The following is a 24,299-nucleotide window of genomic DNA, read 5'->3' on the forward strand; positions in this document are numbered from 1 at the left end:
TATATATATATTACACAATGCTACTTTTTTTTCTTTCTAATATTTTCTATTATGTAACATTGAACTTTTTTAGATGTTCAATAGTACAAATTACAAGCAAAACAAACATTCTTTTGACGGTCAAGTTCTGTACATGTTACTAGCCTGATTTATATACTAAATCTTTACATTTTGCAGTCTTATCCACATTTGAAAATTCTATGCAATTTTATATAACTATTGCAAATGGTTAATTACAAGCAGCAAATAACTTATTTTAGAGAAAATTGTAATACTAGGTAAATTGATTGGTGTACTTATGATAAATATTTAATTATACTAAACATTTTTAAACTAACACATTTTAAACTTAAGCTAATATTAATTTTCCAAACGAAGAATTTCACATGCATCGAAACATGCAGTAATAATGTGTCAAAGGGTAGTATTACCTTTGAAGTAAGGGGTACACCTTACCACACAAAAATTATTTGAATCAGGTTTATCAATCATAATTGATCACTTAGCACAATTATTACTCCTACCTTGTATGACAAACTTAATCAATGTCCGAAGAAGTTTATACTACTATTACAAACTCATCATTGTAACAAAATCATCAGGGTTTACAAATGCTTAACCAATTCATTTCTTTCAACAAATACATTAATTAACTCAACAATACTAGGATGTAATTTAGTATCTAATTTGTAGGACTGCCTGTGAATCCAACCCTTGAGCCTATTCATGAGTCATGTCATTTCCTCTGCGTCATCGTGGCCTTCTATACGGAACATGACAATGACCTCTAATGTTTATTCTCCTCCTGAACAAGGTCTAAAATATGCAACTTATTGAATTGGTTAAGTTGATGTAAGGCTTATAATTCATGAACATTCTAGTATGCTCCATTGAAAGAGAGTTGAGGAAGAAGACAACGCCTGTGGTGCAGAAAATCAAAAAAACTAAATGGTTGCTAGAGCCACATAGAGCAGATGATTTAGAAAACACATCAGTGCATGCCAAAATGCAGGTTTCGGCTTTCGGCCGTCGGCTGCATTTCTGAGAAGATATCAGTTTAAAGTGGCAAAAGTAAGACAGGGCATGGGATGAACTCGGCCAGCAGGTTTGCGTCCACATGCTTGGAATGGATGGCCTCCATGCTCATAACAACTAAATCCAAATTCATATCATCAGCAACCTCGCCGATTATGGCTGTTGGCTGCTTCCCTTCCCCAAGTCGCTCTAGCAACTTGAATTCCTGGAATCCACCTATGATATTCATGAAACATGAGAAATCAACAAAGAGCTGTCACTTTGATACAAATAGCTAGTTATTTAGACGGACGACAAATCACTGATGGTTAATGTTCAGCCAAAATTAGGGCAATGACTATAAAGTAATCAAAGTTGATCATAAACCTTTATGCCTTTTATGCTTGCCAGCATTGGAAGTAGATACTTTGTACAATGCTTCTGTTCTTACAAACTTGGAAGGAAAAGGAAAAATCTCAGGTTTCTTATACAAGGTGAATTAAACTAGCCATTCTTGAAAAGATTTATCAGCTTTTGGTATATACAAGTCTTTGAAAAAGCTTTGCAGGACAAGCACTAGAAGGTGGGAGATATGTAGAGAATAATATTATGAATGTCATCTTAGTTCCTGATGCCTCCAACTAGTGATGATTAGCACAGTTGACATGCGGACATGTGTTCACTGCATTTCTTACAAGGAGTTATCTGCATGTGCAACTTGGAGGACTAATGCCTTTTCAACTTCAGAGCAACTATTTTTTGTTAAATTGAAACAAAGCCAACATACCTTCAGATAAATGCCAACGGATGCTAGACAGCTGTGTTTCATGCTCTGGATATGATTCCTTCACCTTTTCATCAATTACTACAAAGAACAAATAGTTGTACGTTATTTGTAATGTTTTAACAAAAAGGACCGTAGGACTATAAGTGATCTGAAAATGTTGGTATCCAACAATAGTTAATTTGTACCGAAAGGAGGTCTCAATAACCATACCTACAACTGTTATTTCAGCCCCATACTTCTTTGCTAAAGTCGCAGTAGTAGCTGCAGCCTATATATACCAAGAAAAAGACTAAGCTGGGTAAGCTAACAGCTGGATTCAATACAGTCATGTGAGTAGAAAAATATTGATGCAAGCCATATTTTGGTGAGTAATCCCACCAGATTTTACAAAACTATAGAGCACAAACAATGAGCAAATAAGTGATTGAGATTGATACCAAAATGTCAAAATGCAAACTAACATTCCTAAGTTAACTGAAAACTTCAGTACATCTTTTAAAAAGCATATCTGATACATCCATGAGTTCTGCACAATTTGGTGAATAGAAACTATTGAAGTTGAAACTGATATCACACACAAGAAATCACCATTCAATGAATTGAAAAGGGAAAAAGAAAGAAGGCTTCCAATGTAGTTCAGTGGTTACAATGTAGTTCAGTGGTTAGTAGACAGCTAAGCAAAAGAATACAATTCAATCACTGAGATAGACTGGTATTGTAATATTCATGCCAAAAGAAAGTGAAAGGATGAGGGGGTGGGGGTTGGAAGTAAACCTGTCTTGTACCCTCAGACAGGTAAGGATTCCGATCTGTAATTGGAAGAAGCAGATGCTTGAATTGACTGAAGGAGTCAACAGCCGGGACTTCAGCTTTTACTGCCTTTACTTTCACTGAAAAATTGAGGGCATATCTTAACCAAAAAAAAAAATTATGTATGATCTAATTGGCTCCAGCATTTTTTAATACTGCATGAGAGACAAAAATAGGAAATTTCTGTCATTTGACAGTCCCAAATGAAACAATGCAAAGATTGCTCTTTTCGAACTTTATGCCATGGTTTCCAGCTCTATTGAGAGACACATTTTCAAGTTTTCCAAACCGAAATCTCCAAAGAGGCGAAAATTAGAAAGAGGAAAGACAGCAACTATTTTCAATCCAGCTTTTTCCACATTGTGGTAAACTAAGAATCACAAAAAAGCAATAAGTCTAAACCAGGAACAGACTTTCTGTAAGCATTGTTAAAGGTTTGCTGAACACTGATGGCCTTAGATCAATACACGGAAGCTCTTTACGACTATATGGAGTTTAGGACCATCCATACCATGCAGAAGAACTTTACCCATCAAGAATTGTCCTTCCATCGCATTATTTATTTATTACTACTAGCAAAATTGTCAAAAATGACACATCAATCTGCTCAACTACTTGGAAAAAATAAAGGAAATAGAGATTAAAAAAGAAAACGCATTTAAAAGCCCCAAACACGGTCAACTATCATATCTTAACAACGACATCCAAATATCAGCATGCATGATGCAGCCACATATAGGTAAAAAGAGTAACGATTCAATTTGAAGCTCATGAGAAAAATGCATCTAAATTCTTGCTAACGATTCCCAAATTTAACACACGAAGGCTATTGCCTTTTGGCAATCAGAAAGTAAGAATCATTGTGGACAGGGAATATTCAGATTTATCATAAAAATTTGAATACCTGATGGAGATTGAGCAAGCTAGTAATTTAGCTTGGGGCCTTTCACTTAATATGCAAATAATCAATCGAACAATTAGATAAACAAATAGAAGGAATTGGGTCCTGCCCTCATACAGTAAACAAAATAAAGTAACCATTCAAATTAGCAGTCACGGAATTGAAAATAACATAAATCAAGAGAGTCCCAAGAAGTCAAAGCTAATTGCAACCAAAAATAAAAATTTTAAACAAAAAAAGAGGGGACGGGTGGTTCACCTTTATGTCCAAATTTGCTAAATTTGGAGAAAAAAGAGAGCTTGGTTTTACGATTGGGGTGGAAAGAAGAGAAGGGATGGGACAGAAGAGAATTGGAAATGGAGGGCAATGGAGGAGGAGTTAGAATGGATTTTCTCAAGTTGGGATGCGAAGCTTCAACTGGAGCTGCTGCCATCAAGTAGTGAGCAAAAGCCATCGAATAAAATAAATGGACTACTCACGCTTGATTCTTGACTCAAATCAATATTCAATACCCCTTGTTTCTCTTTCTCTTTTCTCTACTGACAAGTGTTCCGTAGTTATAAGGTATGCTGCTGCTGTGGGAGGAGAATTGGTTTGATGAGGGGGCTGGATGGGTTCCAGAAACAGCCAGAGATGGTGGATGACGCAGCTAAACAGCCAAAACTAGTAGTATAGTATAATAAGCATAAAGGAAGTAACTAGACGTGGCTGCTTAGTGCATTTGGGGAACCGTAAGCGGCGGAATGGGACGAGCTTTCTATTATCAGCGTCATCATTACCGAGACGAATCTGACGGACGATGCCCCATAATGCTTTGTTTGGTGTCCTTTTCCTTCTAAGGGTCCAACGCTGGTTTGTCGCACAGGCGTCAAATCAACTCATTTATGCACTATTCAAGGACCTATCTGTTTGGCACTTGAATTTTTTACCAAGTTTATCTGGTACAAGTTTTTTTAAAAATTTTAATTACAGTAATTTTTAAAAAAATTTCAAAAATTTTAAATTATATACTTCAAAATATTTAAAAAATTACAAACTTTAAAAAAATTTTAAAAAATTTTTACAATAAATTATAATAAAATTTTAGATAAACATCTAAAAAATTCACTTGTCAAATGGGGCCAATGTAAGTTTAAGCCCAAAGTAATAGTTCATACTTCAGAAAACTTGGACTATTAACTATTGAGTAGGCCCAAAATCATGACAGGTGATATTTACTTTACATTCGAAATCTTCATCCTTGCATTGACAATGTAGAAAGTGTGAATCTATGCTACTATTATGGGTTTGTTTGGATAGGATATTATTTGAAATATTATTTGGAATAATTACTGTAGCACTTTTTGTGATATGATGTATATGAGATAAAAAGGTAATTGGGAAGATAAAAAACTATATTGGAAATTGTAATGGTAATGTCAGCAAATATATTTGTCCAAATAATCTACTGTCCAAACAAATCATGGTTAATACATTTTTGCCACGCAATTGTCTATAAATGTAGTGTTACTAATTCCAAACTAGTATAAATTTTTGTAAGAATGATAGGGGTGAAAATTTTGTAAGAATGATAGGGGTGTAAATTTGAAATTGACTTGTTTACTTTTCAAGTTGAGTTTGAATAAGTTTTATGAAATTGAATTCAAGTTGAACTTGAGTAATTTGAACTTTTTACATGTAAATTTCACTTATATATTAATCAAACTGATTTTGAAAGTTTATCAAATTTAAATTATTGTTCAAGTTTGATCTGATTAGCTGATGAATCAAATTCGAATGAATTTTTACTGAACCAAAATGGGTACGAGTATCAAGTATTCTGGTTGTCTTTCAACTTGGAGGGAAGAGCTTGTGATAGAAATTAAGAATACTTGCTTTTTCATGCCTTCTTTTATCCAAGCATTTGTATTGGCAAATGATATTGCCAAAGCCAGCGTTTTAAATCCATAACAAGTTTTTTTTAAATGACAAAACCACCTCTTTTAATTCCAAATTACAATCGGAGTATGAAGTGGCATTAACCGCAGTCCCTCACTTAAATTTAGTATGGATGGAGAAATGTCCATAGAGATTAGAAGGAAATGATAAAAATTTTATCTTTCTTAGGAGTTTATGGAAATAAAAGGTACAAAAAAGTAGGAATGATGTTTGAAAGAAATGGAATGATGAAATAGTTTTTTCATTAACTTTTGAAAAAAAAAAGGAGAATAGTTAGAAAGTTAATTAAGACATCACAAATTTTCCGTCTATTATTCCCCTCATTTCTGAAAGTTTGAAACTATTTCATCTTTCGATTTGTTTCCAAAATAATCTCAAATCGAGTAAGAGAAATTCATCCAATGCTCCTCTCTTTAGTTAACATGCAGTATAACTCAAGTTTATTGTTCATTCCATATCTCCCTTCTTTTCTATTTTCTCTCTTCCAAACAAAGCCTCAAAGTGAGGGTATTTAGGTAACTTTGCTCCACGACGTCGTTTCCTTCAAAAATCAACCGGCGAAATTCTTAAGCTCACGCGACGTCATGCAATTCGTCCAGGAGCGGGCGCAGACGGCGGAGCTGTCATATGGAACCTAACCAAGACGACGACGACGCCGGCGTCGACGAGTCATCTCCCCAAGAAGAAATGATCACAACTTCAACGCACCATTTCGGCGACGGAGATGATGCCTTCTCAGTCACTATCATTGAGGCATGTCCCTTTATCCAACTTCTCTTCTACTTCTGAATTAACTCCGAAAGAAAAAAAAAGTTGAAGATTTTTGTATTGTTTTTATATTTGCTCAATTTAGAGTATGAAAGAAGAGTACGGGTTATTCGTGTGGCCATGTAGTATTATTTTAGCTGAATACGTTTGGCAACAAAGATCGCGCTTTTCCGGGGCTAATGTAATCGAGGTAATTATCTAAACAAGAGTTCCAAGATTCTCCTATAAATCCTATTCAATCATGGGTTATGGTTCTTGATCTTAACTAGTGCTAGTTATATTTGACAGCTTGGTGCGGGGACTTCTTTGCCCGGTATAGTTGCTGCTAAAGTTGGCGCTGACGTCACACTCACAGATGATTCGAATAGACCTGAAGTATGCTGTTTTACACATTTATTTTTTAGAAGTTTGGCTTACAGTTTAGAGTCATTTCTGTGTCTTGTAGTTTTGTTACATCCCTAGTTGCTTCAGTTTTGTTCTTGACATGTGCAGGTGCTGGATAATATGAGGAGAGAATGTGAGCTGAATAATGTGACATGCAAAGTATGGAATGGTTCTTTATTTGATAATAGTAGATTTTAGCTTGCTAGCTTATATGATGCATCTTCAGTTCTTCGCAGATAAATGATGCATTGCATACTTAGTTTCTATATTCTAGACCATAATCTGAAGCAGCGTTTGACTAGAGCCCAATAAACTTATAATTGGTCATATTTATATGTATTGCAAGGTGCTGGGACTTACATGGGGTGTTTGGGATGAACCGATATTCACCCTGTGCCCAAATATTATCCTTGGAGCTGATGTCCTATATGAAACAAGTGGTAGGCTTGTCCCTATTTTTCTCTTCCCAATTTGGTGACTTTTTTGGTTTTGTTTCACATATCAATTAACTGGAAAGATATTTTTACCACGCATGCACTTTGAAGCATTTGATGATCTTTTTGCTGCTGTGGCATATCTGCTCCAGAATTCTCCCTCTTCAGTTTTTATAACAGCTTACCACAACAGAAGGTGATTATGGATTTTCAATTCCTGATCTTTTCTTGGCTCAGGGACATTTGGTACTGCACTTGGGTGTATCACAGGTTTATGTTAATTTTTTATTTTTCTTTTACTGTAAACAGTGGGCATCACCTGATTGAGTTCTTGATGATTAAATGGGGATTGAAGTGCATGAAGCTTCTAGATGGGTTTTCATTCATGCCAGCTGACAAGGCATCTGGATTAAGTGGGAATATACAGTTGGTAGAGATAATTTTGGATAATGACAAACTAAGTTAGCAAATGGTCGTGATGCTTATTGAGAAAAATGGTAAGATGCAATATATTTTTTTTCTTTGTTCTTTTTCTCTCCCTCTCTCTTTTTTTTTTTGCCTTCTTGAATGACTGTTAAAATACATGGGGTGTTGGGGATGACATTAACATGTTACACTATCTGTTCCCCCTTGGGTTTTATTTATTGTATCACTTCTGGAATTAAACTAAGCTTGATGCTGAATTGAACTGTGGACCATAAGCAATTGTTTTGGTTTTTGAATTTTTTTATGTCCTGTAACAAGACCACTGCAATCCTTTATGCACCAATAACTTGTTTGTAGCATGAAAATGATATGAGCTTATTATCTTCTGTTCAGAAGTGTGCAAAAAGGTTAACTTCCTAAAACTGGATTAAGTCAATTTGTACTGAGATCTGATCAATCAATTTGGATGTCCATTTATGAGCTACCCGTGGGCAAATAATTATATGTCAAGACCTCCAATTCTGCTTTCAAGTAAAATCAGTGGTTAAATTTTCATGAAGGCTTTCCATTTATCTCTTTCCCCCCTAACATCAAGTTTTGTATTGAGCCCCAAAAATTCTGCATAACAGAGTATCCAAACAGGACTGCTATTTGCTGGATAGGAAATAGACTGCTTTAACATTTACATCTGTAAATATTATATGCATTGTTCTGTGGAGTATTGAATTTCGGGGTTCATATAATCTTAAAAATCAACAAGCTTGATAGCTCTGGTTTTCTTCCGATCACTTTAGATGATGGAAGTGCTTAGTTGAGAAAGATAGTTTAGTTTACCACCCTACAGTCCTTTCTAATTTCTTGACCACCTGTGATGCTGCTCATCTTGATCATGGAACTTGAAAAGGCCTCATAGAAAGTTTCTTTTGAGGTCGCAAACTTTGAAACCAAGTCTTTCGTCTTTGGAGAAGTGAGTAAAGCCTGATCTGAAGAGAAGAGGCTCTTCCCTTGTAGAATCAACTTGTAGTATGTGTTGTCAAAAGTAGTTGACGATGGATCCATTGAGGTGCCTCCATTTTTTGTGCCACTCTTGTTTGGACAAATGCTTTTCAAACTTGCTGCAAAGGATGGGTGTAGTGTAGGATCAATGTCATGGGTGGCGTTGAAATTGTGGATTCTGTTCTGGAATGATGAGCAATGGGAAAAACCTATTGTGTGGCCACCTGCAAAGTGTGGAAGGAATAATTTTTTTAGTTTGTGAAGGTGGAAAGAAATGATGTGCAAGACAGTTTGGAACTTGGTTCTATAACCTGAGAGAGCAACAAGGTCTTCCATGGACAGACCTCTCTGAGAGAAGCTTTGTTGGAGTTGTGATATATTGAAGAGTGGAGCTGGCATTTGTGTTGTTTCGCTAGCCTTAGATATCCTCCCATCTTTTCTTCCTTTGGGTACATCCCAATACGGCCCACCAGACTGTTGTATTAAACACAGTTTAACAACTATATTTTTGACTGAAATTGACCGTCAACTATGTTACATCAAATGTGTATTGGACGACATCAGTTCTGAATCCTAAACCACTATCCTGCTCTTTCTAAGGCCAATCAGCGCTTCAAAACTCTCTTATACTTTACCTTCATATGATTCTGGCCTCTATGTGGTGTTACATATTTTTGTTTCGCTTTCAGTGGGTCAAGATAGACTGATCACGTCTTATTAGAGGTGCAATATTTCATTGTAGTATCGGCAGAAGATGCATCTCTTGCAATATTTCGTATTTATTCTATACAATATTTATGGTTTACTTACCAGAACAACTGCATCTCTTGCAGCTGAAGCCAAGATATCAGCACAAGACACTACACCAGGGCAAAGAGCTTCCACTGCCTTCTTTGCATTGTCAATGACATAGAACGCATGCAAAGATTTATTAGGGGGTCCGTCCTTCTCAGCGCTGTTCTTCCCTTTGGAGTTCAACAGCACAGAAGCATCACAACCCTTCCGAACAAGCAAGTCATACAAATAAATATGAAAGTGTTAACTAGCGACAAAGAGTCGAGTTATGTGAGACAATTCAAGCCAAATGTTAACTAGGTCATACATACCCTGATAAAACAATCATGAAAATGCATCCTCAGTAGTGCTGCAGGCACCGTGTTGTCTTTCTTTGCAGCATCCTTTACAACCTCTGTTACAATGCTTTCGGCATTGGGGCATGTCTTTTCATAGTAATTCAAACTGAGCGCATGCCCTTGAGAGCAGACCAAACAGATGAAGAGGGAGATGGACAATGAAACTAGGCAAGCCATAGCACTATACAGATAAGGAGCTCTAGCAGGTATCTGACGCTTTTGTCACTTGTGTTGATATATATATAGGGAGGAAAAAGAAAGACAGCATGATTTGGATGTTGAATGGTTGGCTACTACATTGAATTCGGTAGCATAATTGTTGGCGTTTGATGATTAAGAGTGTGCTCTAAGCATCCTCAGCGCAAGTTTTGGTCTCTAATTCTGTTTTGTCTGTCCACCTTTTAGCCCCTCACTAGCACCGGTAAAACTTTGTTTATTGGAAACTCGTTACATCAATGACTAGAAAGCAAAGCAATGGTTAAAATGAATAATAACTAGAAGCACACACTAGTTATTCTCTGGAAAAGTTCCTTCGGATTCTAGTACGCCAAGTCAAAAAGGAAAACAGGAAAAAATGATGGAACTTTTTACGTCTAGCCACTCTTGCTGGAGGTGCATTAGCAGGTTAGGGGTGGTTGGAATTGCTCCATCAATTTGTTACTTGATTCATCATGGATTATCATTACTCTCAAGTTTTAGCTTCTGTTGGTTATATGAATGGAATAACAGATATGAAGAGTTGGGGGTAGGGCTGCATGAGGTTCGCAGACTGGATTTGGGATGTGACGTGATGTGATGTACTTTGGATTCAACTAATTGGGGTTGAGATGTCAATTTACCAATTTATTAAGTACATGACAAGTTTAATTAAATTAGTCACATGCTTGTCTACTCATAAGTTTTTGATAATCATGTGAACGATTTTTCCATTACCTAAACAGCACCACCATCGTCGGATCAAGGGTTCTTGTTTAGTTACATCTTGAAGGTACATTTACTTTTATCAACTACATATACCTGTTGTGCATAGTGCATACTACTACTACTACGTTGTCGTGAGATTTTGGTCCCCAGACATATTTGGTTTGAATTTGATTTTTATTTTTATTTTTTTGCATACGTGACTTGTAATTAAAAGGTATTAATATATACACTGTCAGTGTAAACAAAATTAAGTTACTTATCAAAGTATAAAATTCAAGACATTTCATGTAGATTGTTCGTGTTAGTTTTAATTAATTAAATTAATGGATCAAGAAAAATGTTGTTAGCTACTTTTTTCTTTTTAAGTTAAATTACATTGACGTAAAATCCGGGATTACATGACATTGACGAAATCATTTTATACCTCATTAAACAATTTAATATGCCAGGAGATTTCAAAATGAACACACAACACTTTGGGTGTTTTTGGGCCTTTGTTTAGGCTGCTACTACGAGTTAACAGTTTCTTTTCCCGGCAGTCTATTTCTTTGGGCTCAGGAGCCCAACAATTAGGTTCCTATTTTCCGTAACCCGAAATATGGTTCCAAAGTCCAAACCGCATCCGCCCCAAGTCCGGAACCCGATCCAGATTCGCCGTTGCCTCTAGTTCTCCTGCTAGAATCCTGGGATGTAGGGTTTTGTTAGCTGGATGGAGCAGAGCTAAAAAGTAAAAACAAGACCGCCGATTGACATAGACCTCCGACTAATTCGGCTGGGTTTTGCTGAAATTTCTCCGGTGACGGAAAAAGAGCGCATTTCCATGGGGTCCAAAGGCAAGAACAAGAAGAATATGACTAAGCCTGACGGTGACGCCACCGCCAACCACCGTAATGATGGAAAAATCATCACCGATGCTCGTTTCGCATCCTTACACTCGGACCCTAGGTTTAGGGAGCCACCGAAGCATAAAGCCAAGGTTGCGATTGATTCTCGCTTTAACCGCATGTTTACTGACAAGGATTTCGCTACCTCAAAAGCTCGCACTGATAAGAGGGGCAAACAGAAGAAGAATGACTCCGCTGCTAACTCTTTGAGGCATTATTATCGCCTCGAAGAGGAGGAAGAAGGAGCGAAAGAGAGGAGTTTGGGAAAGGAATTGGTGAAGAATGAGGAGAGCGGAGAAAGTGAGAGTGAGGGTGTTGAAAGTGATGAAGAAAGTGAGAGTGTGAACGTGGAGAAAGGGAGCTTGAAGCTGGAAAATGAGTCCGAAACATCGGATTCTGAGGAGGAGGAAGAAGAAGAAGAGGAAGCTGAGAGTGATGACTCGATGAGTACTACTTCGGATTCAGATGAGGCGTACGAAGAGGAAGAAGATACTTTTGGGCTGGTAAAAATGAATAATACAGGTTGAATTTATATAATTTGGGGAACTTTGTTCGAAAATTTTAAATGTTTAACCTTTTATTTGTGCGGAGCAGGAGGAGACTGTTCCGGAAATTGATAAGGAGACGCATAGGCTTGCGGTTGTCAACATGGATTGGAGTCAAGTCAAGGTGAGTAGTATTGAAGATTCTAAGGTTTGTATTAATATAGGGGAAGAGATTGTGTAAAGAATATCTTGATGGTTTGTTATCTTTTTCTTGATCGATACATGTCGTCTGGGAGACTGCATTTTCTATGACTTGAAGGTATTTTAATTGGTGTCTTAGACTCTATAGAACCCCAACAAAGAGAGGAAAATGAGCTCATGTTGTATCCTGCATGTAATTGGTGTTGTGTTTTTCGTGGACTTGAGCTTAGAATGTTGATTTTTGCACTGAAACTAGATTGTTTCCTGTAGGCAGTTGATTTGTATGTCTCGCTAAGTTCGTTTCTTCCTAGAGGTGGTCAAATTATGTCAGTGGCAGTCTACCCATCTGAGTTTGGGCTCAAACGAATGGAAGAGGAGGCGATTCATGGTCCTGTTGGGCTATTTGAAGATGACAAAAAGAATAATCAAAATGATGAGGATGAAGATGATGATGATGATGAAATTGACAATGAGAAATTGCGTACTTATGAATTAAGTAGGCTAAGGTGACATGTCTGCTCTCCTATATGTGCATATACATACCTTTTATTGTGTCTGTTTTTCCACCGCTTGAGTTTAATTTCAAAATCTGTTATCTTTACTTTGTAGTTGTGTAGCTTTGGTTTTCAGAATAAAAACCTATGGCATGTGTTGTTTCTTGTTATCTATTTTCCAAATTTCATCCTGATTCATTTGTAATAGCTTTGCTATGCTTCCTGAATGTTTATATGATAAAACAATCTCTTTCCTGCCTGGTGGTTAAAAGAGTGATTGCTCTCTCTCTCTCTCTCTCTCTGTGCGCGTGTGTCCACATGCATCTATCTGTATTCGTGTATGCCTTTATGCCTGTGGGTGTGTGCAAATTCACACATGGAGTATAAGTTTCTCTGGTGTTTCCACTTATATTTCAGGTACTACTATGCTGTGGTGGAATGCGATTCAATTGCTACTGCAGATTACCTCTATAGGACTTGTGATGGAGTAGAGTTTGAGAGATCATCCACTATGCTTGATTTGAGGTTTGTACCAGATACAATGGAATTTAAGCATCAACCACGTGATGTTGCAAAGCATGTAAGTCTTTGTCCTTATTCTTAATGCATAGCTTATACTTGTTCTGCAGCGAAGTGCTCGGCCAATAAGATAGCTCTTCAAAGAGGTTTCTTTCCCCAGGTCAATTAAACACTGTTATTTAGTTTATTAGATTGAATAATTTGAGATTGCCTTTCCTTTCATTAGGCACCAGCAGACTATGAAGGATTGGACTTTCAAACTCAAGCACTTCAGCAAAGTAAGATTCATCTGACATGGGATTATGATGAGCCACAGCGTGCAAAAACCTTGAAGCGAAAATTTAACGATGATCAGGTACTTTGATTTTCATTTCAACTCAACGATGATCCGGTGTTTATTTTTGCTACTGGTTTGGGAAGCAACATGTGATTATATACTGTTTGTGCATCTTTGTGCTCAAAACATGCATAGTCAGAGCATGATCCAACGTCTTTAAAGTCATAGTGCTTTGATTAATGGAAGTATTATTTCTACATAACCGGGTAAGTTTTATACAACTGGCATTGATGCGGTTCTCCTCTTTCAGCTTGCTGAGTTAGAGTTCCAGGAGTTTTTGGCTTCTGATGAGAGTGATAGTGATGAGAGTGAGAACAATGATGGCATGCAAAATGGATCATTTGTAAAACAGAAGAAGCAGGATATGTACCGTGCTCTTCTCCAGTCAGGGGATGGCTCAGATGAAAATGATGAGAAGTACCAGGACATGGAGGTAACGTTCAATACTGGTTTAGAAGATTTAAGTAAACGGATTTTGGAAAAGAAAGACAGAAAATCAGAGAATGTTTGGGACGCTATCCTTAGAGAGAGACGTGAGAAAAAGAAGGCCAGGAAAAATAGATCGAAAGATTCATCAGAAGATGAGAGCATTGATACTGATAATGAACCTGCAGAAGAAACTGATGACTTTTTTCTTGAAGAATGTTCTGGAAAAGAAAGTAAGGTTTCTCAAGGTAGAAATGCGAGAAAAGAGCAGCAGAATGAAGATGCATCTCGAGAAGCTGAAGCAAGTAGAGCAGAACTTGAATTGTTACTTGCTGACGATAAGGGAGCAGATTCCGGCTTGAAAGGCTACAATCTGAAACGTAAGAAGATGAAAGGGAAAATGGGTAAAGAAATTCCCGATGAAGGGAAGCTGCCAACTATTGACTATGATGATCCTAGGTTTTCAACCCTGTTCACTTCACCGCTTTTTGCTCTGGATCCCACGGATCCTCAGTTCAAACGGTACTTCTTTTACTGCACATTTGGTCAACGTTTCCAGTTTTATGATGACTTGTGTACTTGACCCTCTTCATTTCTTCTTCACCAATATTGTCTGGATTTTAGAATATTTTCCTGATAATCAATCAATATTTTTCCAGTATAATCTATATAGCGATTTTGACATGTTATTTTCTGAAAGTTACTGCTTGCTCTGTGGCTTCATCTGATGAGGTGTCTCCTCTTTTTTTTTTATTTTTTACAGGAGCGCAGCTTATGCACGACAAATGGCAAATAGACAACAGAAGAGCGAGTCCGAGAACAACAGGGTAAAGGAGCCGTCAGAAACACTTGGACAAGGTTTGGTGTCTAGTAAGACACAGAACGATGACAACGGCGATGACAATCGCGAGTTGCACCGTTGTCTGCCGCCTGCAAAGAAAGAGAAGCTGGAATTGTCCTCATTAGTTAGGTCAATTAAGATGAAATCAAAACAGATTCCCCTTCATGATAAAGTGCTAGGAAAAAACCGCCACCTGAAAAGAAAAGCAAGCAAGAGCAAGTAGGTTAACCACTATTTCATACGGATATTTAGGCAGTGTTGCGAGGATGGCGAAAGTTTAAAAAGTTCTGATGGACAAAGCAAGTAGTATCCTCTATACATGGGTGTAAGAGTTGGGGTATTTTTCTGTTTTTGGTCAGATAAACGAAGGGCATTTCTGTATGGTTTTCCTCAATTTAAAAGTCTTGGTTAACTTGTACTCATTTGTTCATATTACGCGCTCAATTCATTTTTCTTTTCTTCTTTATGTTTTTTGTTTTTACTCCAAATGAATGTTGATGCTGCAGGATTTCATTAGTTTCGCTGTTGTTATCTTCATTCATATTGGGGTTCAAAATCTTCATTCACATTCGTTTCTCTTGAATTTTCTATCTGTATTCATATTGATCGCTAACCAGGTTACCATCTCATCTGTCCTACTCGTTTTCTCCAGCCTGGATTTCAATCACGATCTGCACGATATCGTTTCATTTATGCTCTGACAAGTTAAAATCAACTTCAAATTGTCTAAAACTAACGCAATCAAAATGTAAAATAAGCTTTGCAAGGTCAGTTTAATGATTTCCTCAGGTCGAATAAAAAGAAAAAGAATTAAAAGGGAGTCATCAAGAGTACGCTACACTCCAAAGGGTTATCTGGAATTACCGACAATAGCCATATCAAGTATATATATATATGGCTTCGAAAAGTAATATGTATCCATCAATCAAACAATAATGTATATTCACAGCTAAAAGTACGACAGATCAATCTCAATATAGCCGAGACGGCTGCAAAACTAGCATATTGTAATGGTATTAAATCTATCCAGTGGAAATGCTACTGCTACAAAATACTGCTCAATTCCACACAAGCGGTTGCAGCCTCAGTAAGAAAGAATAATCAAATAATGGCTCAACAGGCAAAACAGAAAGACAAGGATTTTGCAAGATATGGAGTTCGAATCCGGTGCATTGCTCCCCGGGGGTGATTGTGTTGGAATTGCAGTTGCCACAGGAGAAGTACTTCCCTTTCCAGATGTGGCTTCTGGCACGAGAGTTGAGGGTGAAGGAGCTTGGGTACCGTTCCGTTGGTTAACGGGCAATGTGTTCGATCCATTCTTAGTTTGCACATCATCGTAGCCTGAGAACAATGCTTTCATTTAAGGGCAGAGAGTTGCAAACTTCTAATATGTTGCATGAGGCAAAAGAAAAAGTGAACTCACAGTTAGATGGCTTCCATCCCAGAGTCATGTTCTCGCGGTTGAAAACTACCCGATAACCAGTCATGAAATTTTCTGGCCAAAAATCAACAAATTGTTTTGTCAGAGCTAGAAATTAATATGTGAATGCATGACTCAAAACAAAATACATGGAAGTTCAACTGGAACCGAAAACAAGCGAGCAGGACTTTCTTTTTTCTTTTTTTTTCCTTTTTTAAAAAAAAAGGGGGAATAGGACTTTGATATAACTTTCCAACAAACTTTGAAGAATTCAATATCAAACTCTGTATCGTGTCACCATAGATAGTCTTATGATCAGATAAGTATTACAAGACGGACCAGTGAAAACGAAAAAGAATCTTACATCCTAATATGTTAACATGGAACTAGTACTGATATAAGCAATAAATTAACACACAAACTAGTGGTATAAGGGAATGGCATCATTCTACTGAAGAAAACAAGAGGAATATATAAAATAAACCAACTCACTTTTCCTTTTTGTTTACAATGGGAAGGGGAGACATTAGTGGCAGTCAGTTTCGTGTATTTATGTTCTGATTATATTAACAATGAAACTTAGTGGTACTTACGTCCGATGATGTTGACATCCCCACTTTTAACAACTGCCAAACAATATATATATCTATTATTCTGCACATCAGAAAATGGGTTATTACAATCAAGAGAAAATCCCAAGGTATCCAACTTTGTGAAATGTAATTACCGAAAGTTGAAATATTTCCGATGGATTAGTGATCGAAAATGGATCTCCCCCTTTCATCGTCAAATTCAGAGAGGGCATGTCAAAGCCTGTTTCATTGGGACTGCATGAAAAGAAAGAGTCAGTCTACAAGGTTCCCAGGGTAAAATGAACGACCACGAGGTGAAGTATTGTTAAATGATGTTGTGAGAATGAAATTACCTTAGATTATAGCAAAATTCAAAAGGAATTTGGGAATCAGATGGATAACGTGGCTGTTGGACCCGAGAATTGAACTGCCAAAAAACATAGAAGCAAGATAGTTTGTAATCCTTGAAAGCAGACCACATCATATTTATGTAAAATATCATGAAAACTTCCTAGTAACTTACATTCTCGGTTATAATTGAGTAAGCTGGGTCATTGACATATGTAAATGAGGTGCCAGAATCAAAAATAGCAGTGAAATCAACATCTGTGATATTCGCTCCCACAGCTATTTGCGTAATGCTTATGTTGTAAGCTGGGCTGATAGAAAATACAGGGGGGAAAAGGTAATGAAGAGAAAAATAAAATTTAGTAGAATTTTGGAAGTCCTTTAATCTGAAGAAAAGTAATTGGTGGCTAAGTGAGTGAAATTGGTACTAGAATATACAAAGCGAACAGGAGCCGCTTACTGTAGTTGATGAAGATTGAATGGTGTTTCTCCTTGGTCTGTACTTCCTTTATCTCCAAAAACAATTCTTCCAACTCCATCATTCCCAAAACACATCGAAAAAGAATTTGCAGCTAGCCCTTTGCTTGCTAATGTGCTAGGAACTGATATAGTGTCCATACCTAGACCAAACAGACCATTGGGAGCAGCACCATCCAAAAATCCACCAGTTTGAACTATTCCACAGCTGAAATAGAAGAAGCATCATGAGTCAATGTCATGTGCAAGTAGAAAGGCCATGGACAAAATATTGCCCAATAATCAGCTGTGAGTGCAAACTACAAGGAGACATGATTAAGGACATAGATATATGAGATAACGAGCAGCAGCTAAGAAGGCAGATAAAAGTCCAGACAAACTCATTAGTTGAAACAATAATAAAAAATAAAAAAAAAGGCAATCTAGGAATCTAAAAATGCCTCGTATAGACCATAAATGTAGTCCCCAGAGCGAGGATAACAATAAAACTTCAGCTACTCAGAGCATCAGGAAAAAGAAGAAGAAAAAGAAAAAAGAAAACTTGAATTAATTCACCATTTGGATTAGAAATATAATATGTCTGCTGCATCAATGTGAAATCCTCCTTTAAGACAGCAACATAAGATTCATGAAAGTATTAGTCTCTTCAGAATTTTATTGATCAACGATGAGCTCCTCAAACAAAAACAGGTAATCATACTATGAATTAATAATACTCACCCCAATGTAATTGGCGCATCAACAACTTTCTGCTGACTATCATCCGTAGCCAAGTGCAAAACATCCTCAACTAACAACCCTGTAGATGAAGTGTTGCCGGAAAGGTAACTAACTTCATAAGCACAAGCCTTGCGTGAAGCTAAGCATGCTCTTCTTCGTGCATCACACATTGTACTGTTGCACGGAACAGTCATGCCAGTTGAGGATGTATTCAGACTGTACATGTTGAAATCAATTCGCTGCTTGAAAAGAAAGAGCGAAAAAAAAAAATGAATAACAGAAAACTGGCTATGGAAGACAGGCTCAAAATTTTAAAAAAAAATAAAAATAGTACAAATAAATTTGGCAACAGAAGTATTAATTAAAATTTTCAACTTTTTAGACAGCAAAATTGGCTGATGAAGTTTGAACCTGGTATTGCACAATGCTAGAATTTTGATTAACAAGATAATAGAAATTTATGGTGCCAATCAAGCTTGCGCAATGCACAGTTAAAATTAAGGTACTGGTAATTATTGCTTCCCAAAGCAAAAGTGTGACATCCACCAGAATCTTGGATGAAATGTCCAATCGAAAAAAACTTTATAGTTAGTCATATGGCATAAAAATTGGGGAAAAGAAAAACCCAACTGCCACTAAACATAGCGGAAAAAGAAGCCAAGCAGTCCACTTGTTGCTATTTTTCTTCCCCAGCAGCAAGTTCTTAATTACCAATACAGCAAGATGAAGATATCCATATTTGCAAATTAATCTAAGACATAGTTATCATTTCAAGTGATAAAATGTGAAATTAAAATCTAAATAAATTAACATACTTTTCCTGATCTTGTCACCAAGCCACGCACACAACTGGTACAATCACAAGGCAGCCAAAACAAGTCACTTCCAGTATCGAGTGCGACCAAGAACCACAATTCTGGTGTTCCAACGGAGACATTTGCATAGTACAAACTGCAAGTTCAGGAAAAAAAAAAAAAGAGAGAGCAAAGGAAAAATATTGGTCCATTGTTCACATGCACATTTATTTTTTCAAGGAAGATTAAATTACTCATGCTGTATAATCTTGGTTTAGTCCATTATATATCTGCCCCCCCATGAACGCTTATTAATGTTTTGCAAAGTAGGAAATTAAAGGTGAAAAATTATTAAAACTGGCCAGAAAAAGGAAAAGAGAAGAGAATTCATAATGTTAAGTTTAAAAAGCTCTTTCGCTCGTAAAACTGGAATCTTTTTATAGAGACAGAAACACCAAAGGAACAAAAGCAACACAGAAATCTAAATACCGAAAAAAAAAGGATTTCCAACCAGCAAACAGATAAAGTGCTACAGTTTTTAAACTAGAGCTCGCTAGCCTTGTAAAAGAAATATGATAAAATAAAGGTGATTCTGATTAATGAAATTTTTTTTTTAAAAAAAAAAGTACAACAGAATACTGGAAGAAAAGGAGGCTTTAATGATTTCCACAAATCCTTTGAGCACTATCTTCGTCAAATTGCCTTTCAAGAAGAGAGTTTGTTTAAAACCCATGCTGTGTAAGGGTTTATATTTCAATTCAAAACAGTAATATATGTTCGAAACCAGCATTCAACCTCTTCCATTTCCTTTTCCCCAACTCCTCTATTCTTCTTCTACCCGACCAAACCAGAATAAAGCAAAATATTACAGTTTTTCATTTAAGATATATTACGCTATCAGGAAGCTTTCGCTTATGAGAATTACATATACACATATGTATATACTATGCTGTGTTTGTGTTGGGATTTCTTTTTTTAAATAGTAGTAATTAAGAATGGCATTTCCCACCTCTATCAGTCCGAGAGTCCTAATTTCTATAGTTTTGTTTTTATTAAAAACATAATTTAACATATTGTAAATGTTTCACTACTATATAAATAAATTTGGCGAGTAAAATATAAAAATGAAAATTCAATACAAAATTTTTTTTAAAAAAAAACCAAATTTAGTTCTTTTTCAGATTCATTTTGAATTGGCATCCAAACTCAGAGCTAACATTTTAAGTAAAAGAAAAAATTTCCATAACTTGTAATTTGGTTTTACACTTTTAAAATATACTTACATTCGTACTTTCAAAATAAAATTGAAAAGATAAGATTTGAAGCAAAATAAAACCATAACCTGCAATTTGGTTTATCATTTTTAGAATATATTTTAAACATATAAATCCATAATTAGATAGAAGAAAAAGGGAAGGGAAATGAAACTTTACAATCCCAAGGAATTAAGGCGGAGGGTGTCATTGCCAGCGACGAAGGTGACAGGGGTGGTGGTGCCGGCGAGGTAGCGACCCCGGTTGTAGCGATCACGGTGGGCCATGGCGGCGTAGTAGTCGAAAGAATGTTTTTCCGGCAAGCCATCAAAGTCGAAAATACTCCTAACCGGGTTAGAGTATCTGTGATGGATATCAAACCCGAAGGTCCCAGAAGCAGAGCCACTAGCTTCAGAGCTGTGTATGCCCGAGATTAGCATAATGAAACCCATAAAAACCAAAACTTTACCATCTACAAAAACCATGATTCTATCACTTCTACAGCTACTACTAGTAGAAGAAAACAAAAATCCCATTTGAAATACTCTATTTCGGAGAGAAGTGACAAAAAATAATCCTCCTCCGAAAAAAAAATAATTGTTGTTGATCACGAAAAAGGAAAGCAGAGCAATAATTGGGTTAGCTGAATCAACAAGATAATTTATATGTGGTTGTCCATGCTAAAAAAGAAACAATATGGCATACGTGTTGGCTTGTTCGAATATGCAAATGTATTTTTATTTTTTTTTTTCCTCGTTACGTAGGAAAAGAAAGCGAGAGCAGGTGAGGTGGAGCTGGGCTTCTAGAGAGAGAGAGAGAGAGAGAGAGAGAGAGTTTGAAGGGGAAATAATAAAATGAAACCTGGGACTGGGAGGAGAAGTTGAATTTTGTTGGTTGAACGAATCCACTGTAGAGTAACTCGCTTTTTCTGATTTCGTTCCAACTAGGAGTAATATCATCCTATTTTTTATTTTTTATTTTTTGGAAAAAAGAAAAAGAAAAAGAAAAAGAAAAAAAAGTCGTCGGAGGTGCGAAGACGAAAGTCCACCCCAGCAGCGGAAGGTGGCCGGCTGCTGAGGCAATCAAGGATGGTGGGAAACGAAATCATTCATATGATTGACTCTTGGCTTTTTCATTTCATTTACTACTAGCACTATAGACTAGTAACAGTTGGCAAGGAAACGGGTGAAGGAGGAGCTAATAGGGTAGTAATTGAATTGCTTTATTTTTTAGACTTTAGCGTTTTTGTTGATTTAATTGCCATTAAAGTTGGGAAATGGAAGACATTTGCCATTTTGCGGGGGACGGAGGAGGAGACGTGTCAAAGTGTCACTAGCCACCCACCATGAATAAACTACTTTTTTTTTTCTTGGGCTGAAAATCATGAATAAACTTTACCACTCTACTTCTTTTTTTTTTTTTGAAATGTTTGTTTAAAATAATTCATAATATTTCTTGTGATAATAATGTATATGGAGTAAAAAAATAATTTAAAAGCAAAAAATGATTGAAAATGCGTTTATAACATAATATAAAAAAATAACTTTCGATTCAAACACAATCTAAGCGGATAGTGCTATTTAAACTCAAAAATTGAATTTTCTTTTAATTTTTTTAACAAGAGATGGATGAGATTAAAGAAATGAGGAGGGGGGAGGGGAATCGGAACCAAGGATCTCTAAATTAAACGATAGAGGCTTCAACTTTAGCCAAAAACTAATTTGTTACATAAAGAAGATATTTAAAATTTTCACCGTAAAATATAAGTTTGCTCAAGATCATGTTAATAATTAGTGTTGAATGTCTTGAAAACGTGGTTAGCTTTAACTTCAAGTGGTCGTAAAATAAAACCACGGCTAATCACAGCCTTCTTCAATTTAACTAATTTATATCTCTACAATAATAAAACCCGTGTCAGTGTTAACTTTGTTTGTTTTCAAATTTATCCTTATCTCTCTGTAATCTATTAACTTTTATCTCTATTATCCATTAATCTTGAGTATTTCTATTATCAACTGACACACAAATCCTACCCAATCAAAAGTACTTCCCTTTAATTTTCTCATTCTCCCTTAGTAACGGAATTTTTACGTTCTCCCTTATCTATTAATCCTTATTTCTATTATCAACTGACACACAAATCCTACCCAATCAAAATTACCTCCCTTTAATTTTCACGCTCTACCTTAGTAACAGGTTTTTCTACTCCCAATTGTACACATTTTTTTCTATAATAATTTTTTATTACATATTACATAAAATAGTTATATTCACTTGCACTATTTTTATATTTCTTTTAATTAAAAATATTTTTTTTATAAGTTACACACACGTCGAGTATGCATAGCTAGTGTTAACTAAAGCAGCTGCCGTGTAATTTGTTAACCTAACACCATAAAAAAAGTAGTATTTAAAAGACTTGGGTGCCTAATGAACACCACATTAATTATCAATAAATAGTAGAAAAGATTAATTATACTTTTCTATCTAGAATATATAAATGAGAGCGTTAATATTACTGACCTCTGGAGAGAAAATTAATTGCGTACAAAACGAATCAGCGAAGACAGTCAGATACGGGGATGCATCAGCATCATGCATGGCCTTGACTTGACTTCAGTTGTCGTGGCCTTCAAATTGAAAGTCTCATCCCATTTTGATTTTAGCCAATCAACAAGAACTCCTTTAATAATCGGGGCTGCAGCTTTTCCTTGTAAGTTCATTTTTCCCTCAGAGGAAAGTAAAGTTCATTGACATGCATAAATTGCACGGGACGGCAACGTCTCTTCTAGACGACGCAAAGCCTCAACTAAACATAAGAAGAATACGTATATGTCTAAATCATTCATCAATCTGGGTGCTCTACCAGTCTACCTAGATACGTGGCAAATCAGGAAGGAAACCAACTTTAAAAAAAAAAATCTCAGTTCACTAGCTACAAGACGTCATTTGGTACGTGTATTTTGTTCACACATGGCAACATATACAACTAATTTGGGGGTATAAATTTATGTTGATAGCGAGCGTGGTATAAATTTATGGCGTCTAAAAATTATGGTAGCTATCCTAACATCCTAACCAATGATCGATGTACAATCTTTTTTTTTTTTTTTTTTTTTGTCAACACAGAGGATGTCCGGATTAATCCGTAAGGGGCCCGACTAATCCCTCTACACCTGCTCCCAAGAGCACCCAGACGATATGTGAAGCCAGACTCGAACCTGTGTCATAACGAAGAATACCCCATGGGTTCACCGACTGAGCTGACCCGAGGGGCATGTGCAATCAATTAATTAATTGTTATGATCATAATCTGGACTTCTTTCAGGAAGCGTTCGCTGGGGTTTGATTTGACAGATACATGCACCATTGGACACACTCGTTTGTGTTTTATTATTCCAAAGAATCTACCAGTAAGTCGTTTCTGGACTGAGTCAAAATCAAAATACTACTTTCTAGTTATCAAAAGCTTTGGGCTTTGGTCAAGAGAGTTATCTAAAATTAGATTACTAGTACACATAAAATACAGTTGAACTTTTTTAGGTTGGTGAATTATGCAACGCTGTCAACAAACTTTTGAAGGGATTCTTAAGGGTTAATTCCACTTTGTCCCCTCAAACTATATCCGAAATCTCACTTAAGTCTCTAAATTTTAAAATGGGACACTTAAATTCTTAAACTACAAAATTCGTCCCACTGTAGTTCAATTTTTGACGGAATGCACAAAGCCTAACATAATGGTTCTCAATTCTGTTAGTTATTATTATAACTAAAGTTAACCAAATCTAGCAAGGATATAAATGTAATTTTAATAAGACCCAAAACAAAAAAAACCAAAAAGATAGGGACATAAAGAGTTGAAAAGTAGTATAGGAATGGTCCAAAGTCAAGCTTGGAAACTTTTTTTTTTTTTCTTTTTTGAGAACGCGTAATGGCTTTTGAGGTTTGACACATGGAAATCTGCTAAAATTCTCTCAGTAAATAAATAATAAACAAATGCGTAATGGTAGATT

The 24,299-nt window shown here is 36.2% G+C and overlaps 5 protein-coding genes across 9 annotated transcripts; 2 read left to right on the forward strand and 3 right to left on the reverse strand.

Annotated features, from left to right (window-relative positions):
* Window positions 1-538: 538 nt before the first annotated feature.
* Window positions 539-4,276, reverse strand: LOC113778782. The gene is made up of 5 exons (XM_027324276.1): window positions 3,771-4,276; window positions 2,576-2,691; window positions 2,012-2,069; window positions 1,802-1,879; window positions 539-1,251 (listed from the first exon to the last, which is right to left on the reverse strand). The coding sequence occupies exons 1-5, from the start codon at window positions 3,964-3,966 to the stop codon at window positions 1,058-1,060; spliced, it is 642 nt and encodes a 213-aa protein (XP_027180077.1). The 5' UTR covers window positions 3,967-4,276; the 3' UTR covers window positions 539-1,057.
* Window positions 4,277-6,026: 1,750 nt separating this feature from the next.
* LOC113777470 (methyltransferase-like protein 23) lies at window positions 6,027-9,378 on the forward strand. Of its 3 annotated transcripts, XM_027322563.1 has the most exons (8): window positions 6,027-6,203; window positions 6,304-6,408; window positions 6,507-6,593; window positions 6,711-6,761; window positions 6,949-7,042; window positions 7,148-7,232; window positions 7,346-7,533; window positions 9,292-9,378. In XM_027322563.1, exons 1-7 carry the CDS (start codon window positions 6,078-6,080, stop codon window positions 7,500-7,502), a joined length of 705 nt encoding a protein of 234 aa, XP_027178364.1. In that variant the 5' UTR covers window positions 6,027-6,077; the 3' UTR covers window positions 7,503-7,533; window positions 9,292-9,378. The 3 variants fall into 3 exon arrangements, with proteins under 3 accessions (XP_027178364.1, XP_027178365.1, XP_027178366.1); XM_027322564.1 differs by lacking the exon at window positions 9,292-9,378 and having other exon boundaries at window positions 7,189-7,232; window positions 7,346-7,453; XM_027322565.1 differs by lacking the exons at window positions 7,148-7,232; window positions 9,292-9,378 and having other exon boundaries at window positions 7,346-7,453.
* On the reverse strand, window positions 8,004-9,948 carry LOC113777469 (peroxidase 64-like). 2 transcript variants are annotated; one of them, XM_027322561.1, is made up of 4 exons: window positions 9,565-9,948; window positions 9,269-9,457; window positions 8,803-8,932; window positions 8,004-8,682 (listed from the first exon to the last, which is right to left on the reverse strand). In XM_027322561.1, the coding sequence occupies exons 1-4, from the start codon at window positions 9,766-9,768 to the stop codon at window positions 8,288-8,290; spliced, it is 918 nt and encodes a 305-aa protein (XP_027178362.1). In that variant the 5' UTR covers window positions 9,769-9,948; the 3' UTR covers window positions 8,004-8,287. The 2 variants fall into 2 exon arrangements, with proteins under 2 accessions (XP_027178362.1, XP_027178361.1); XM_027322560.1 differs by having other exon boundaries at window positions 8,770-8,932.
* Window positions 9,949-11,194: 1,246 nt separating this feature from the next.
* LOC113778470 (pre-rRNA-processing protein ESF1) lies at window positions 11,195-15,168 on the forward strand. Its single transcript, XM_027323887.1, has 7 exons — window positions 11,195-11,902; window positions 11,994-12,068; window positions 12,356-12,591; window positions 12,997-13,159; window positions 13,325-13,453; window positions 13,686-14,383; window positions 14,625-15,168. Exons 1-7 carry the CDS (start codon window positions 11,336-11,338, stop codon window positions 14,923-14,925), a joined length of 2,169 nt encoding a protein of 722 aa, XP_027179688.1. The 5' UTR covers window positions 11,195-11,335; the 3' UTR covers window positions 14,926-15,168.
* Window positions 15,169-15,597: 429 nt separating this feature from the next.
* LOC113778213 (aspartyl protease family protein 1) lies at window positions 15,598-21,260 on the reverse strand. Of its 2 annotated transcripts, XM_027323533.1 has the most exons (11): window positions 21,148-21,260; window positions 20,467-20,703; window positions 19,055-19,190; window positions 18,240-18,478; window positions 17,503-17,727; window positions 17,218-17,353; window positions 17,048-17,121; window positions 16,850-16,949; window positions 16,716-16,776; window positions 16,126-16,197; window positions 15,598-16,043 (listed from the first exon to the last, which is right to left on the reverse strand). In XM_027323533.1, exons 1-11 carry the CDS (start codon window positions 21,243-21,245, stop codon window positions 15,787-15,789), a joined length of 1,635 nt encoding a protein of 544 aa, XP_027179334.1. In that variant the 5' UTR covers window positions 21,246-21,260; the 3' UTR covers window positions 15,598-15,786. The 2 variants fall into 2 exon arrangements, with proteins under 2 accessions (XP_027179334.1, XP_027179333.1); XM_027323532.1 differs by lacking the exon at window positions 21,148-21,260 and having other exon boundaries at window positions 20,467-21,093.
* Window positions 21,261-24,299: the final 3,039 nt, after the last annotated feature.

Source organism: Coffea eugenioides, chromosome 7, assembly GCF_003713205.1.
Source record: "Coffea eugenioides isolate CCC68of chromosome 7, Ceug_1.0, whole genome shotgun sequence".
NCBI lineage: Eukaryota > Viridiplantae > Streptophyta > Magnoliopsida > Gentianales > Rubiaceae > Coffea > Coffea eugenioides.